Raw genomic sequence first — 17,142 nt, 5'->3', positions numbered from 1 at the left:
GCTGCTCAGAGAGGAAATGCGCTTCTGCTTGGTGGGGGCATGCAAGCCAAGGTTGTACACCCCCAAAAGAGATGGGGAGGAGAGGACCTCGCTAGCTTTGCTGCCTAGGAGGTTGGACTGTGAAGGGTAGAGGGCTGGGGCTGAACTCCATCTGACAACAGGGCAGAATCAGTCTTAGTTTTGGAGCCAAGACTTGCTAAACCTCTACCTTAAGGCAATCCCCTACCCTGGACCCAAGGGCCACATGTGGCTGGCTGTTGCGTGGTGGGCTGCAGTCACTTGGAGGAAAAAAAACAGGAGACTACCACATCTGGGTGAGGCCTGGGTTCTATTCCAGACTCTGCCAGGGACCCACTGTGTGGCCATGGACAAGCTGTTTCACCTTTCAGGGGTGACAATAACTGTGGCCCCCTCTTTAGGTTGTGAGGCTACCTGGTTGGTTCCGAGTCCACTGCATGGCAGGGGATGGGAGGGATTGTACCGTGAGCCTTCCATGGCATCTCTTTGCTGTCATGGAACTTTTTTTTTATTTCCTGGAGTTAGGGAAGGAACGCAGGGCCTTATGCACACTAGTAAGTATTCTACCACTGAGCTACACCCCCAGCACAGCCATGGTGCTTTATAAGAGCCCCTCCAGTAGCACCATGCCAGTGATGCTATTGGAGACTGCCTGGTGTGGCACAGTGGGACAGGCAGGGACTGGTGGCAGACACCTAGCCCTCAACACCGCTGCCTGCCTGACTGGTGGTCTCTGGGCTCCCAGCAGGAAGGCAGCCACCTGCACACCCTGGCCTTTGACAGCCGGCCCAACCACGAGCTGGCCGATGGTCTCATGGAGGATGAGGCAGGCACCAACCATGAGAAGAACCCCGGAGAGCCTGTGCGCTTTGGCTGGGTCAAAGGGGTGATGGTGAGTGGGGTGTGGTTGGACTTGAAGTCCAGAAAGAGGGAAGGGACAGGGCTCCATCCAGGGTCAGCTGTGAGTCTCAGGCTCTCGTGGCTAGGGCAACCCTGGGCCCTGCTTCAGTTTCCCCGTGGGCACAGTGACCTTAAATTTTCTCAGCTTAGGACTTCTCAACCCCTATCTGTGTGCTAGACTGAGATCAGATCTCTGCTTGGCTACTCACTAATTGTGTAGCCTTGAGATAGTTACTTAACCACTCTCTGCCTCGGTTTCCTCATCTGTGAGATGAGCATTACATGGATTAATGGATGTGAAGTCCTGGAAAGTTATTAGAAGAAACTTTCCCCTCACAGCCACCAGGGGGCAGCACTAAAGACATAACTCCACAAACCTGTTTTCTTTCCACTGGACTTCATGGTGACAAGGAAAAGGTTTGCTGTAGTTGACACCACTAATAAGGCCCCAGAAAAGTAAAGAACCAAGTGACCTTGTCTTTGGAAGACACACTGGGATTCTACAGACTATGGGACTGGGATAAAAGAGAAATTTCAGTCCTGCTCTGGGAGGCAGGCAGCCAGTTTTTGATCTTAACTCTGCTAACCGACTGTGACTCTGTTTCTCTATCGGAACCTGGAGCCGCCCTCCGCATTGGCCACACACACCCAGAGACCCATAGTCAGGGAGGGGATCACCCTCCCGAGTGTTAGACCCTGACGTGGGCCCGTTTAGCGTCTCTGAGCAGATGGAGGACGCTGGAACTCCCCCACGGTTGTGAATGTCACATGTTCCTACCCCACCTTGTTGGGGCCGAAGACCATAGCAGGACCCCCACCACACACACACACACACACACACACACACACCCGGGGACTTCAGCCTCCATCACAGCTTTGCTTTAAATTTGAAAGCTGAGGTCGCCACTCTGAGCTCCAGTTTCTGCTATGAGTGGGGCATTGTCTCAGCTGGCATTCGCTGACTGTCCTAAACCCTAGACCCTGCAGGGCCATGGCTGGGGCTGGCAGATGTGGGGTCCTGGGCTTGAAATAGGGCAAGAGGTGACAACGCTTTAGCTGGAGGGGGCAAGATGAGAGGAAAGGGTAGGTCCGTCCTCTGGCCCCCGGAGCAGAGGGCCTGACGCATGGAAGTGGATAAAGCAAGGTAAGGAGCCCTGTTGTCTAGAGACACCCCTAGGAGCCTCAGGGTATCTGGCACCAGCCCAGGAAGCCTCTGACCCTACTCTCCCGCAGATCCGTTGTATGCTCAACATCTGGGGCGTGATCCTCTACCTGCGGCTCCCCTGGATTACGGCACAGGCCGGCATTGGTGAGTGGTGCCGGGAAGAGGTGGGAGAACGTGATTGAGTCCTGGTTCTCCACCACCAAGGCCCCGAGGGAGCAGCCTTGGACTTGGGTGGAAGACACCCTAAGCCAGGTTTCCTCCACCCCAGGGCAGCCTCGGGTCCCTGCAGTGGCAGAGACACACTGAACATAGAGTCTGCTCTCCCCAACTCTCTTTGCTCTTAGTGAGTCACTTACCCTCTCCTAGTTAATCTCTACTGCAGAGTATGTTCGTTCAGAACTGCATTCTGGAAAGCCAGAGAGCAAATGCTAGCTCTGCACAGTGCTGCGTGACCTTGTGTGAGTTTCTTAACTTCTCTGAGTAAAAATGGGGCACCCAGAGATGCTCGTGGGTTTTGGCGGTACTCAAGCTTGCTAGGCAAGCTCTCTACCACTTGAGCTACTCCACCAGCCCCTGTAGCTTTGCTTTTCTTCTCAAAGGAAAGCACCCTCCCCTCCATACCAGCAACCCTTTACCCATTGGTTCACGAGTTCTCTGGGTATTCAGAACATGCCAGGAGGTAGACAGAGACCCGTTTTTCAGATGGTAAAACTGAGGCTCAGCTGGGCACCGGTGACTCATGCCCATAATCCTAGCTACTCAGGAGGCAGAAGATCAGGAGGACCGTGGTTAGAAGCCAGCCCGGGCAACAGTTTGTGAGACCCTATGTCAAAAAAACCCTTCACACACAAAAGGGCTGGTGGAGTGGCTCAAGGCGTAGGCTCTGAGTTCAAGTCCCAGTACTGCAAAAAAAAAAAAGAAAAAAAAAAACAAAAGTCAAAAAACCCTGAGGCTCAGAGAAGAGAAGGAATTGGAGTTGCCCGATGGAATCCCAGGGCAGACTCGGTTCCCTCAGTAGCTCCGCGCCTGGGACCCACCCTGACTGAGTATCCGGGTCTCAAATTCACCCTGTACAGTGCTGACCTGGGTCATAATCCTGCTCTCAGTCATGGTGACCTCCATCACGGGCCTGTCCATCTCAGCCATCTCCACCAATGGCAAGGTGAAATCAGGTGTGTCCCTATCCCAGGGTCCTCCTCCCCTAGACTCCCTGCCTTCACCCTGGGAAGGGTCTCTGAACTACCCCCACCCTAGAACGCCCCACCGCACCTGAATGGGCTCCACACCCCACGATGGCCTCAGTTGCCTCCTGACCTGTGGTAGGATGGCCTCGGCCATATCAGCTGATTCCTCTGGTTTTGTGGCTCTTGGCTCTGGCCCTGGTAGGTGGCACCTACTTCCTCATCTCTCGGAGTCTGGGCCCTGAGCTAGGAGGCTCCATTGGCCTCATTTTCGCCTTTGCCAACGCTGTGGGTGTGGCCATGCATACCGTGGGCTTTGCGGAGACTGTGCGGGACCTGCTCCAGGTAAGGGGGACAGAGGGAGCCGGGAAGCCACCCCACTGTGCTCTGGGGGCCACTAGGCCAGGCCTTCCTCCCCTGTCCGATTTTGCCCATCAGGGGCCAAGGTCACATCTGGTCATTGTGGATGACAATAATGATCTCATCAAGTAAAGACTATCCTCCAAGTCCCCTTTTGGTCCAAGTCGTTCAGGTGACCTCTGGAGGTCCCATGGTCAGGGGAGGCACTTGTGTTTGGGTCTTGCTGTTCAAGGGACCCTAAGGGAAGTGGGGGAGTCCAGAGGAGCAGGTGTATAGAGGGGCTCATGATCAGTCTGTCCCCCCCACCAGGAGCATGACACACCCATCGTGGACCCCATCAATGACATCCGCATTGTCGGTGTGATCACGGTCACTGTGCTGCTGGGCATCTCCCTGGCTGGCATGGAGTGGGAGTCCAAGGTAAGGAGGCTGTGAGGGGGAAGAGGCCAAGTTTGGAAGCAGGATCATAAGGTCTGAGTCCAGCTGCTGATTCTCTTCCTTCTTATGTGTATTAGCTAGGCTTGAAGTTCTGCTGCTGTGACAAAGAAATCCTAAGTAAGAGAGACTTTGTTCCTCTTATGTAACTGTACAAGAGGATGTGTGCAGGGCCAGCTTGGTGGCTTCCATGGTGGGGAAAAGATACACAGATTTCTCCCTCCATCACTGAGGTGTGGTCCTTGTCCACCTGCTCCACAATAGCTACCATCTCCTGCCTGTGGTCCAGGCAGAGGGAAAGGGAAAAGGTGAAATGAGAGGGAGGGAATCCCCTTCCCCTGTCCCTTTCCAGCAAAGCTAGAGCTGCACATATCACTCCTGCCCACATCCCATTGGCCAGAACTTGGTCTCAAGGCTGCACATAGCTGCAAGAGAGGCTGGAAAGCATGAGCTTTGTTTGAACCATGTGACCAGCCAAAAGTCAGAAGGAAGAAGTGTTGGATTCCAGTCAGCAGCCTTGGCCAGGGGGCTCTTCAAGCTGTGCAGGACCTGGCCCTGCTGCTGCCTCTCTTCCTGCGGTTCTCTGGCCACCTCTTCCTCAAAAGCACTAAGCTTAAGCTCCAGGTCTTTCTACAACTTGGTTTTCCTCCTCCTTTTTGCATATTCTCAAACATCTCCTCCTTGGAGACACCATCCAATGCCATTTGCTAACACAGCCCAACTCGTCCCATCACACTATCTGCTCCTACTCAGAATTCATCTTACACAATCAGTCAACACAAGATTCCCCTGCCATCTAGCTTCCTGCTATATCCCCAACACCTGGGACAGAGCTTGCTGAGTGATGGGTGCTGCATGAGTCAATGTGGGAATGATGGCGTGCGGGACCCTGGGCAAGTGCTTCCCTGGTGGGGCTCCCTGAAGGCATGGAACCACAATCTGACCTCTGGAGTCCTTCACCCCCAGGCTCAGGTGCTGTTCTTCCTTGTCATCATGGTCTCCTTTGCCAACTACTTGGTGGGGACACTGATCCCCCCATCTGAAGACAAGGCCTCCAAAGGCTTCTTCAGCTACCATGGTATGTGCAGGTGGGGACCCCAACCATGGCTCTGGGAACAGGAACAGTTTGTCCATGAATCTGTCCCATTGTATGGGGACCAGGAAGATGGGTACCCATCTTCCATGGCCAGGGGCTGCTGGAGAAGCTGACTGCTGGCCCAGGTACAGTGTCAAGCCCTCCAGGCAGCCCTGACTCAGGCCTTGGTTTCCCAGGGGACATTTTTGTGCAGAACCTGGTGCCCAGCTGGCGGGGTGTTGATGGCAGCTTCTTCGGGATGTTCTCTATCTTCTTCCCCTCAGCCACAGGCATCCTGGCAGGGGCCAACATCTCCGGGGACCTTAAGGTGAGTAGAACACATCCTTCCTGTGTTGGCACCAGGCGAGTTGGGAGCATGGCCTGCCAGGATCTGCCATTGGGCACAGAGCTGGGCAGAGTCAGAGCTTCTCACATCCAGTCCAGTTCAGCTCAGTTCAACCCAACTGCAATCAGTGCCTTTCTACTTTAATCTGTGGCTACTTCTTGACCAGCTGTGCTACAGGGCAAAAATGGGCTTGTCTCCTCTCTAGTTCCTGGCGCTCTCGGCCTGGGGAAACTGACCCAGCTGTGACTTTGCAAAACTCAGCCTTGACCATGCATGTCAGCCCTGGGCTGACCTCCCTCCGGGGCTGTCCACCGCCTTGATGTAGGCAGCCCCTTGCTTGGCACTCAAGGCTCCAGCCCAGCCAGCCTGGAGCTCTCAGATCTCCAGGATTGTTATTACTGTTAACAAAACCTGAGCAGAGAGTTTTCTCAGAGCAGAAGGTTGGGGGCTCTTCTTTCCACTCCTGTTTATCTATGGCTGTGAAGCCTGACAGATGGGTCTGTGCATAGTGACTTCATTGGTCCTGAAGCCTACAGGTGAGCCGGGCCAGATCAGGGAGCGTGGACTCATTCACCTCACCAACAGAGCAGTCACCTGCTACCACCCACTTCCAAATGAGTTGAACCAGGCAGGCTGACCACAGAGCCAGGCCAGCAGGGCTCCTCCTTCCCCTCTCCCACCACCAGTATTGGCCACATGTCCTCTGTGGCCCAGGTGTTGGTTTTCTCTCCTGCCTTGGGCTCCCCCGGCCCTTGGATATGGTCTCACTCCTGTGACTAAAGCCATGTATAGCCTCAGTCACAAGGGTCTTTCTCAGTGTGCTTAATGGGCCTCTGAGGTGGGAGGCTGCTGCCCATCCTGGCCTCAGTCAAAGCTCAGGGGCTTAAAGGAGAGGCTGTGTGATAACCACTGTCCTTCCTACAGGACCCTGCTGTGGCCATCCCCAAGGGCACACTGATGGCCATTTTCTGGACTACTGTCTCCTACCTGGCCATCTCAGCCACCATTGGTGAGTGACCAGCCCAGTGGTGTGGGACGAACTGGATCCTGCCAAACCTTGCAGTGACCATGGAGCCCTGACACTAGGGGTGGGTCACAGGGTGTGGCTTGATGCTAACAGGGAAAAATGGGCCTGGTGGACATGGTGGCTCTCGAGCCCCACATGGAAGCCTGCTTCTGGGTACCTGCCTTCTTGTGATGAGCATCTTTGTGGTGAAGGGGGTCAGGCCAGGTTCCTCTAGACCCTCAAACATTGAGAGTCCGAGCCAGGTGCCAGTGGCTCACACTTGTAATCCTAGCTACTCAGGAGGCAGAGATCAGGAGGATCATGGTTCAAAGCCAGCCCGGGCAAATAGTTTGCAAGACCCTAGCTTGAAAAAACCCTTCACAAAAAACAAAACAAGACATTGAGAGTCCGGATTAGTTGGTATAAAGGTGTTCTTCCTTTGGTCATGAGGATTTTGCTACCCATGACTGACCTACTATTGCTTGGCCCTTACATGGTTTATCACATTTGATCTGGTCACTGTCATGCCCCACATTTTACAGAGAAAAAAATGGGGATTCAGAGAGGTTGACTGACCTGCCCTAGGTCACACAGCCCTGAGCAGGGGAGCCAGGCTTTGAACCCAGGCCCGGGTTGTTAACACCTGCCTTGAACTAAGATCTTCATAGGCACACTTGCTTCCCAGTGATCACCTTTGAGGCAGCCTGTTGACAGATGGCCAAGGAACTTGGCCTCTCTCATGACCACTCAGGGTTTGAGACCCAGTCTCTGATTAAGGAGGACACTGGGCAGGTCATTTATGCTCTGTGACTTTGAAAAGTAGGAATGACACAAAAGGTAGAGTATTGTCTGCTTCCACATCCCTAGGTACATGGCTTGGTGCCTGTCCTGCCTGTTAGCTCTTATCTGTCACATGACAAAGGACTTGTCCACAGTGTCCTCTCAGATTACCAGCATTTTGGGGGCTGGAGAATAGGGAAAGGAGAGAAGGAGACCCCCCCACACACACACCTCCGTCCTCCTTTCAGGCTCCTGTGTGGTGCGTGATGCCTCTGGGGACCTGAATGACACAGTGACTGCCAGCTTGGGCACCTGTGAGGGACTGGCCTGTGGCTATGGCTGGAACTTTACCAATTGCTCCCAGCAGCACAGCTGCCGCTATGGCCTCATTAACTACTACCAGGTACTGGGCCTGTAGCTAGACCTGCCCCGTGCTGGGACAGACTGGGGTGGACATGGCTGGGGAGCTGAGCTCTGGACTCAGGGAGAGGTTCTGCACTCAGGTGGGGCTCCTGCTCCCAGTCTCTCCATGTAAGTGGGCCTGGGGTCCCCAGGTGGGGCTGTGGACTCCCATGGCGGTGTCAAGACCCAACACCTGCCCTTAGCAGGGATTGGGGCGCCAGCTCAGTCACCACTGTCTCCACAGAGCATGAGCATGGTGTCAGCCTTCGCACCCCTGATCACGGCTGGCATCTTTGGGGCCACTCTCTCCTCTGCCCTGGCCTGCCTCGTCTCTGCTGCTAAAGTCTTCCAGGTAAGGCACAGAAAGGATCCCCCTTCCTGTGGGGTGACCTGAGGAGCTCCTGTTTCCCACCCCAAACTCTCCCGTGGCACCCTGCACCCTGTCTGCAATCTCAGCATCTGGGGCCCACCAGATGCAATGTCCCCTCTCACTCCACCCTTGTCCTGGTTCCAGAGCCAGACACTGGGGCTCAGGCTGAGCAAGGGCCCTGCTGAGATCATGGAGGGGCAGGCAGGGGCTGGAGCCAGTGGCCCTGGGGAGGAGAGGCAGTAGGTCCAGTCAGGGGGTGAACATGGCATCCGGTACCTGCAGTGCCTGTGTGAGGACCAGCTGTACCCCCTGATCGGCTTCTTTGGCAAAGGCTACGGCAAGAACAAGGAGCCTGTGCGTGGCTACCTGCTGGCCTACGTCATCGCTGTGGCCTTCATCATTATCGGTAAGAGGCCACCAGGCTCACTGGGTGCCCAGTGAATGACACTTGTTTTGGGAGCTGGTATTGGAACTCTTGCTCTGCCACTAAGCTACACCCCCACACCCCAGGGAAGAACTCTTGAGCGGACAAAGCATGCTTGTCACCTTGGGCTCTGTGGTTGGGGAGGCCTGAGGACAAAGAATGTTAATCAATTAGGTAGCCTGGCTTTACCATGCCCCTTGGGTAAGTTACTTCACTTCTCTGAGCCTCACTTTCTCATTTGGAGAATAGGAGCAATAGTGCATAGCTGCTGTGCCTCTAGGTGGACAGGAGCAGGCCATATGTGTAGGCACACAGACGTTCACACTGCTACACCACCCAACACATCCTAGCTGAGGAAACAGAGGATTTCTTTCTCTGGGGAGAGAAGCGGCCACACCAAGCAGGGGCAGTGGCCATTCCGTGACATGGTGATCCCATCTCTACCCCTAGGCAGGAGTGGGGTGGGGTGAGCTGCAAGGAACTCCCTCTCCCCACCAGCTCACAGGCATCTTAGTGGGGCACCACCGATCAGCAATCTATAAAACTTACCCCAAAGTCTGGCCACTGTTGCCCCCAGAGATACTTCTCGACACTGGGTCCTGAATCCTTTTTTTTTTTCTTAATTTATTTATGGTTTTTTGGCAATATTGGGGTTTGAACTCAGGGCCTCACATTTGACAGACAGGCGTCTACACTTGAGCCACTCTACCAGCCCTGTTTTGTGTAGGATATTTTCGAGATAGGGTCTCAGGAACTGTTAGCCTGGGCTGGCGTACAACTGCAATCCCCCTGAACTCTGTCTCCCGAGTAGCTAGGATTACAGGCCTGAGCCACCAGTGCCCGGTGAGGTTCTGGATCTTGAACCAAATATAGCTGTGGCAGGGCTGCCCAGACGATGAAAGTCTAATGGGAGCTGAGCACCAATGGCTCACCCCTGTAATCCTAGCTCTCTCACAGCCACTGTCCTTGGTCATCCCATAGCTTGATAAGGCTGGGTTCACTCCCCGTATTATAAACTGGTGGCTTACGGCTTACAAGACATCATTCCTTTTGAGCTTCCTGAAAGGGTGGACCCATTTCACAGATGCAAAGGTTGAGACTGAGTCTCAGGGGCCTGCCTGGGGTCCCCCACCTTGTGAGTTTGGGTGCCAGGCAGATACATGATAGAGTTTCTCAGAGAATGCCCTCTTTCTCCCTGGGTCCCTGAAGCTGAGCTCAACACCATTGCCCCCATCATCTCCAACTTCTTCCTGTGCTCCTACGCTCTCATCAACTTCAGCTGCTTCCATGCCTCCATCACCAATTCACCCGGTGAGCAGGCACTCCATTTGCCATGGGAAGAGGTGCCAAGGGGTCAGGACAGGGGTGGGAGTCAGGGATGGAGGTGGGCAGCCCAACGCCACCTCTCAAATTGAAACCATGTACACTATCAAGGAGCTGTGCACATGGCACAGACCCACGTATTGCTCGGTCTACAGTCTGTCCCTTCTGTCACCAATCCAGGAGTCTAATTCCCCAGAGAGGGAAAGGCGAATGTCCCAAAGTCACAGACAAGATTGTCCCATGCAGTGCTGCAGGCTGTGCACTGCAACAGCTCTAGGGGGCACCATTCACACCACAGCATCACAGACTTCCTAGATTTGTGTGCTGGTGATGAAAACTTGTGGCAGATGACAGTCAAGAGACCCAAGGAAGCCTTTTTCTAACTATCCCCAAATTCATCATTGTGCCTGTTCCCAAGCCACCTGTCACATAGACCACAGTGAGCATGGCGCCCCTGGAGCAGCTGTCACTAGTCATGGCCTGGCCTGCTGTGGAGCCAGACACAATCATGTCCTCCCCTTCCATCCCGTTCATGGCTCCATGGGAACCGTGGGTGTGGCACTCTTGCTGACTTCCGTGTCCAGTGGCCCCGCTAGGCCAGAACTGGATGCTTCTGGCCTGGTGTAGCCTGTTGCCATGGTGAAATGCCAGCCAGACAGGGATGTGGTCCACCCCAGTGCCTGCAAGCCCCTCCCGGGAGGATAGATGGGTGGGGGCCTTGGAGATCCTGGGTGGTGGGCACAGCCCCGGGCACTGTGGCATGGCTGCTCGACCCTGCTGCAGCTCTGGCCCCAGAGGCAGCTCCTGAGCATGGGGCACGTGCACTGAGCCTGGCCCTACCCAGGGTGGAGACCCTCCTTCCGCTACTATAGCAAGTGGACAGCACTGTTTGGAGCAGTGATCTCCGTGGTCATCATGTTCCTTCTTACCTGGTGGGCGGCTCTCATCGCCATTGGAGTTGTCCTCTTCCTTCTGCTGTACGTGATCTACAAGAAGCCAGGTGTGTGGGCTCAGGCTGCCTGAGTTCTGTCCCCCAGGGTTTAGTCCCCACCACAGGAAGCCATGCAGACAGGCCTGCTCCTGCCTCAGCTGGCCTTGTGTCACCTACCTCCTCCCTCCCCATGACACAAGATGCTGAAAGGGGCATGCCCACTGACAGCCACACCTCCCCATTTGGCCACCCTAGGACCTAGGAATTTCCAGCTCCAAGGGCCCTGAAGTCAGCTCCTGAGACAGGCTACCTGTGGTATGGGTGCCCAGGTCTGAAGGGTGGCCAAGGGTGGCTGTGTGAAGGACAGGTGGACAAAGCCAGACACTGAGCAGGAGGGTTTATGTGCATGCAGAAGGAACCTTAGGGCATCCACAATCTGAGTGCCAGAAACCCAACTATAAGAGAGCCTAGAATTCCACATGTGAACCTGAATGTCAGGGTCATGGTGAAGGTGTGTTTACCAAGGTGGGAGAATACTTTGTAGAGTTTAATACTTTGATTATAAACTTTAATTATGTAACTGTCCAGTCCTTGGGCTCCAGTCCTGGCCCATTAGGGACAGATTTGCCGGCTGTCCACCTGCTGGGTAGCCCTGCTCCCAAGATGCCTTGCACCTGAAGGCTGGCATTCCTTCCCTCCCTCACATGACTGTTTTCTTCTGGTAATTTTGGATCTCGCTCTCGCCCCTCCGACCCTACCCTCAAGAGGTGAACTGGGGCTCCTCGGTGCAGGCCGGCTCCTACAACCTGGCCCTGAGCTACACCGTGGGCCTCAACGAGGTGGAGGACCATATCAAGAACTACCGGTGAGCAGAGCTTCTGAGCTGGCCTGGGAGCCCGGGTCGGGCATGGCCCCACACAGCAGGACCAAGAGGGGCTTGGTGGTGCTTGGAGAGCGAGCAGAGGGAGTAGAACACCACCCGGCCATCAGGGACCGGGGTTAGCATGGCCCAAGGGGGACTAAGCATGGAAGGGGCACCCCCTGTGCCTCAGTCACCATAGTGGAAGCTGCTCTGCTGTAAGGACAATTGGTGTTATTCTCATCACAGTAATCCTGGATGCTGACAGTGACAAGCTTCCCCAGGTCCTCTTCAAAGCTTGTTCCCCTTCATAGTGAGGAGAATCATTCACCTTCCATCTCCTTCCTCCCCGACTGTCCTCATAATCAGAGATCTGTTTATGTTACACTTACTGTGAGCCAGACACGTCACCAAGAGTCTAACATGGCTTCATGACAAACCTCTGAGGTCCATATTACTAACCCCAAGCCAGAGAGGTTATGTAACTGACCCCTGCTTGCACAGCTAGTAAATGACCCAATGAGTGTGGCTTTGCCTGTCTCTGGCCGGGTCCCTTAACCACTACCCTGTGTTGCCTCTCAACACAGAGGCTCAGTGGCCTGCCCAGATAACACAGTGAGTTTGTAAATGACAGGTCTCCTCATGGTCAGTCTTTATCCTGCCCATCACTGTCCCGCACTGGGCTGGGCAGGGCAAAGGAGGAAAGTCAAGTGGGTCAGACCAGGAAGGACAAGATAGTTCTACTGTGATGGCCATCGAAAAAACTGGAAGAGCCAGGTGCAGGTGGCTCCTGCTGATAATCCTAGCTATTTGGGAGGCTAAGATCAGGAGGATCATACTTTGAGGCCAGCCCAGGCAAATAGACCTCAAGACCCCATCTCCAAAATAACAAGAACAAAATGGGCTCAAGTGGTAAGAGCACCTGCTTTGCAAAGCCCTGAGTTCAAACAAAAAACCCTGGAAGATTATTTGGGAGGTAGAGATAAGAAGCCAGACTGGCAAAAGTTAGTGAGACCCTAGCTCAAAAACAAGCTGGGTTCTGTGACTCACGCCTGTAAATCACAACTACATGGGAGGATCTCAGTCTGAAGGCCAACCTGGGCAAAAGTGAGAGACCCTAGCTGAAAAATGGACTAAAAGCAAAAGGGCTGGAGGCATGGCTCAAGTGGTAGAGCATTTGCCTATCAATCTCGAGGCCCTGAGTTCAAATCTCAGTATGCCCCCCAACCCCCCCAAAAAACTGGAAGAGCTCTGGAGTCACAGCTGAAAAGACAAATCCCACGGGTCTTGCCTGAGGCCATACCAGGGTTCTGGTAGAAGAGCTCCTGAGGTACCTGCCTTTGGCATCTGGACCCCCGTGGGCCCTCTCCTGAAGGCTCTTGCCCTTCTCACTTCCCTCCTCAGCCCCCAGTGCTTGGTGCTCACGGGCCCCCCCAACTTCCGCCCAGCCCTGGTAGACTTCGTGGGCACCTTCACCCAGAACCTGAGCCTGATGATCTGTGGCCATGTGCTCATCGTGAGTGTCCTCTGGAGTGGGGCACGGCCATCTGTACTCCTGGGGGAGCTTCCTGGATGCGATGCACAGCAGGGGTGGGGCGGGATGTGCGGCAAGCCCAGGTCTCTCCCCTTCCTGGTCCTCACTGCCCTGCCTCTCCCTGCTCACCTTCTCCGACCCCCTCTCCTCCCCTCCTGCTGCCCTTTCCCGTCCCCAACTGTGTAAAGGAAGCCACCGGGCACTTGCTGGGCCTGAGGACAGCCCCTGATGTCATCTGTCCCCTCACTCACAGGGACCCCACAAGCAGAGGATGCCGGAGCTCCGGCTCATTGCCAATGGGCACACCAAGTGGTTGAACAAGAGGAAGATCAAGGCGTTCTACTCGGACGTCATTGCTGAGGACCTCCGCAGCGGGGTCCAGATCCTCATGCAGGTGTGCTGGGCTGTTCTCCCTGCAGGACTCGTCACTCGGTGTGACAGCTCAAAAGGCAGAAAATCTGGGGTCTACTTTAAACAACAGGAGTCCCTCCTCCCCTTTCTTGGGTGTCCGGGCCCCAGGCACCTGACACAGAAGGCTGCAGGTGCTGGACCTTGGCTAGGTCCTGATTTTGAATTCTTTTTTTTTTTTCAATTATAATAATATACAATAAATTGAAAACCCATTAAGTGTATCAGTCGATAAATGTTTGCCTATGAAGACCCCACCCAGTGTATCACCACCACTCAGATCAAGATCTAGAACATTCTCCCGAGCTCCATATTCTCATGCCTGCAGTGAGAGGCATGGATAAAATAATAGCAGTCATTATCCCGAGTCAGCAGGTGAGGGTACTTTTCACTAGTTCTCACTCTGACTCAAAAATTTAACCATGGAGTCTCTTTTAAGTGTTAGAAAAATATTCTGGAAGTAGATAGGGCGATGGCATAGGGAATATTCTAAATGCCACCAAACTGTACAATTTGGATTTTATTGTTTTTCTTTTTATTTTGTTGTGTTTTGTTTTTTTGAGATAGGGTCTCACTATGTAACCCTGGCTGGCCTGGATTTCACCAGGTTGCCCAGGCTGGCTCTGAACTCCTGGGCTCAAGCAAAGATCCTCTTGCCTCAGCCTCTTGAGTAGCTGGGACTACAGGCATGAATCATTGCATCCAGCTTGCTTTTGACCATGTTTAATTGCATTTGTTTAATCTGAATTGTACGCTTTAAGAAGGTTAATTTAGTTACGTGAATTTCATCTAAAAGTCTTTAAATCTGAAGACATTTTTTAAAAGAGAGAAAAATATAAAAGCCAATGGTTTAGATGGCCCAGGAATACTCTAAACTTGACAACTAAATTCCAGTCTTCTGTTAGGAGAAGTAAGTTGTCGAGAAGCAGGGACCAGGGCATTCCAGGACAGCCAGTTGTTGGCCAGGCTTGGAGGAGACACAGGAACAACTTCTCGTGGTGGATCCAGGTGGACAGGACCCTGAAGAGGGGAACACATTTCCTGAGCCCCTGCAGCATGGCTGGGAGGTGGCTAGGCTGAGTGAGAGCTCCACCCCGGTCACAGAACAGAGACCCTACCAGCCGCAGGCCTGGCCGCCAGCTCTGCCCCAACTGACGGTCCTGTGTGTTCCCCCTATCCCCCCTGCCGCAGGCTGCAGGGCTGGGAAGAATGAAGCCCAACATTCTGGTGGTGGGATTCAAGAAGAACTGGAGGTCTGCCCCGCCGGCCACGGTGGAGGACTACATTGACATCCTGCAGTGAGTGAGGGAGAGGCCAGTGGGCCACTGGGGTCTCCTGGGCCTGGGGAAGTGGGGTGGAAGTAGTGAGAGGTGAGTCCATTTGCTCAAGGCTGGGGAGGAATGGGGCAGCATGACTTGAGGGTTATGGATGCCAATCAAAGTCAGTAGGGGTCTGGCAGGTGACATAGAATATGAAGTGGGCCAGTGTGGGACAATGGGGAGTAGTGCTGATTGTGGCAAACAGGGGAAAGCAGCTGCTATTGGCTCCTGCCAGCTGGGCCCATGCAGAAATGCTGGCCCACTTTTGCCAGATAGTTTAATGTTTCAGAGTAGGCAAAAACGTGGGTGTTTAGGAGAAAACCTCATGCCCAGGTAACCAGCTCGAGGGCTCTGAGTGGTGCCACTGAGCAGAGAAGTGAAACTGGGCCCCAGGACTGAGCTCCCTGAGGGTTTCAGGGTTGGCTTCAAGCCCTGATGCTTCCAGATCTTTGCTGTGCACAGTCCCAAGACTGCCTGTCCAGGTTGCTTTCAACCTTCCAGTGCACAGAGAGACAATATGTGGTACCGTTAATGAACACCAGGCTGAGCATGGAGGTCTAAAATGTTAACCAGCGCCGTGACTCAGCATCGTCCCAGCTGCCTCTAGAAAAATCACAACAGGAGGTGGCAGAAAACCTGGCCTCCAGATTCCCCCAGCTGGGCGACATTCCGAGGCAGTCCGGAGATGTGCAATGAAGGAACCTAGGGAGGACAATGCTTAGCCTGACAGACTAAGCCATCACAGTGTCTCGTGGCACTGTGTCAGCAGGCAGGAAGCACATAGTGGGGCAGGAGCCTTCTAGACGCCCCTGTAGCCAGCCTATCACGAGTGAAGCCATGCCGGTGTGCACGCCTGCTCTTTGGTTTACGGTCTCAGCTGTATAATCTTCATCCCAGCTGATGATCCCTAACACTCAGTTTGTGCATTTATTAAGTGGGGCTAATCGCCACCATCCCCACCTCTGTCGCGGGGTCGTGAGGATTACCCAAATGTGCTGGTACACAGGCATGACTTGGTCCCCCCCTGGGTGACTGTCCAATTTGGACTGCATACTATACAGATAGGGAAACTAAGACCCAGAGGAGAAAGGAGTATGGTAGGAAGCAGGGCCTACTCTAGACATCTGGTCTCCTTAGAGCTAGGTCACCTCTCCGAGAGAAGCCTGACCCTGACCTCCTCTTTCCAGTGATGCCTTTGATTTCAACTATGGTGTGTGCATCATGAGAATGCGTGAGGGGCTCAACATCTCTGAGGTGATGCAGGCACACAGTGAGTACTGGCTGGACCTGCCCCATCCCCATACCTGGTTAAAAACCAGAACAGGATGGGTATGGATAGTTCAAGGCCAGACTGGACAAAGAGTTCATGAGAGCCCTGTCTCAACCAATGGCAGCATGTGATCAGACACCCCAGGGACTGGGGAGGAAAGGAGCTACTTTCATCCTAGTGCTAGGGGAGCCCCAGGAGGTGAGGAACCCAGAGGTACTGGGTGAGGAGAGCCTCAGACCCAGCTGTGCCCTCTTCTACAGTTAATCCCATGTTTAACCCAGCGGAGGATGGCAAAGAGGCCAGCAAGAGTGGGGCCAGGCCCTCTGTGTCCAGCACAGGTCAGTTCCTACCCATTTGGAGCCTCAGGGCACTCTGCCCTGCAGTGACAGGTCACCTGAGAACATGACCAAAGGCAGATGGTTTTTCTGAGAGGGGAGAGGCTGGGTAACTGGAGGAACTTGTTAAAGATTGTCAGCCCAGGGATGGGGTTGTAGCTGTGTGGTAAAGTCTTTGCCTAGTATGTATGACGCCCTGGGTTTGATCCCCAACACCTCACCCTGCCAAAAAAGTATTGCTGGCCTGTTGGGGAATCAAGAATCTTGCCAGGGTAGGTGCAGGGAAAGGCACATTGGTGTCCCCACCTTTCACCAATGCCTTGAGGGGCAAGGGAATCTTCAGCAGGCACAAGCCATCCTGTGGCATTTGTGAGAGATGGAAGTGACAAGTGGCCTGCCCACCTCCAAGGGCAGCAGGCCGTTTTCAGGCAGTGTTAGGCATTGAGCGTGCTCACCAAGCTCTGATCTGCTGCCCTCTCCTGCAGTGGATGCCGAGGCCCTGGTGCGGGAGGAGCAGGCACGCACCATCTTCCAGTCTGAGCAGGGCAAGAAGACCATTGACATCTACTGGCTCTTCGATGATGGAGGTCAGGCCCCTCACCCTCACTCGGCCCTGGCTCTTTCCTCCCTCCTTGTCTGCAGCTCTTGGCCTGCCCTTCCTGGCTACTCTGGTCAAGGCCTCTGGCAGGACCAGAGCCCAG

General features: G+C 54.2%; 1 protein-coding gene across 5 annotated transcripts in view; it reads left to right on the top strand.

The window, feature by feature from the left end:
• Window positions 1-17,142, top strand: part of Slc12a3 (solute carrier family 12 member 3) — a 30,255-nt gene that overhangs the window by 598 nt on the left and 12,515 nt on the right. Inside the window, exons 2-21 of one of the 5 annotated variants that reach the window (XM_074055964.1) lie at window positions 767-910; window positions 2,152-2,227; window positions 3,160-3,255; window positions 3,470-3,609; window positions 3,934-4,044; window positions 5,026-5,137; window positions 5,332-5,462; window positions 6,405-6,489; window positions 7,515-7,669; window positions 7,913-8,020; window positions 8,321-8,444; window positions 9,672-9,773; window positions 10,630-10,785; window positions 11,482-11,581; window positions 12,980-13,091; window positions 13,363-13,503; window positions 14,709-14,815; window positions 16,024-16,106; window positions 16,367-16,444; window positions 16,927-17,028. In XM_074055964.1, the coding sequence (XP_073912065.1) occupies window positions 767-910; window positions 2,152-2,227; window positions 3,160-3,255; window positions 3,470-3,609; window positions 3,934-4,044; window positions 5,026-5,137; window positions 5,332-5,462; window positions 6,405-6,489; window positions 7,515-7,669; window positions 7,913-8,020; window positions 8,321-8,444; window positions 9,672-9,773; window positions 10,630-10,785; window positions 11,482-11,581; window positions 12,980-13,091; window positions 13,363-13,503; window positions 14,709-14,815; window positions 16,024-16,106; window positions 16,367-16,444; window positions 16,927-17,028 (2,263 nt within the window). Of the gene's footprint in view, window positions 1-763; window positions 911-2,151; window positions 2,228-3,159; window positions 3,256-3,469; window positions 3,610-3,933; window positions 4,045-5,025; window positions 5,138-5,331; window positions 5,463-6,404; window positions 6,490-7,514; window positions 7,670-7,912; window positions 8,021-8,320; window positions 8,445-9,671; window positions 9,774-10,629; window positions 10,786-11,481; window positions 11,582-12,979; window positions 13,092-13,362; window positions 13,504-14,708; window positions 14,816-16,023; window positions 16,107-16,366; window positions 16,445-16,926; window positions 17,029-17,142 lie in introns of all 5 variants that reach the window. The other 4 variants (XM_074055967.1, XM_074055963.1, XM_074055966.1 and 1 more) reach the window with 4 other exon arrangements.

This window comes from Castor canadensis, chromosome 15, assembly GCF_047511655.1.
Source record: "Castor canadensis chromosome 15, mCasCan1.hap1v2, whole genome shotgun sequence".
Lineage (NCBI taxonomy): Eukaryota > Metazoa > Chordata > Mammalia > Rodentia > Castoridae > Castor > Castor canadensis.
The sequence above is the reverse complement of the archived record's forward strand: the minus strand, read 5'-3'. Positions and strand labels throughout refer to the sequence as shown.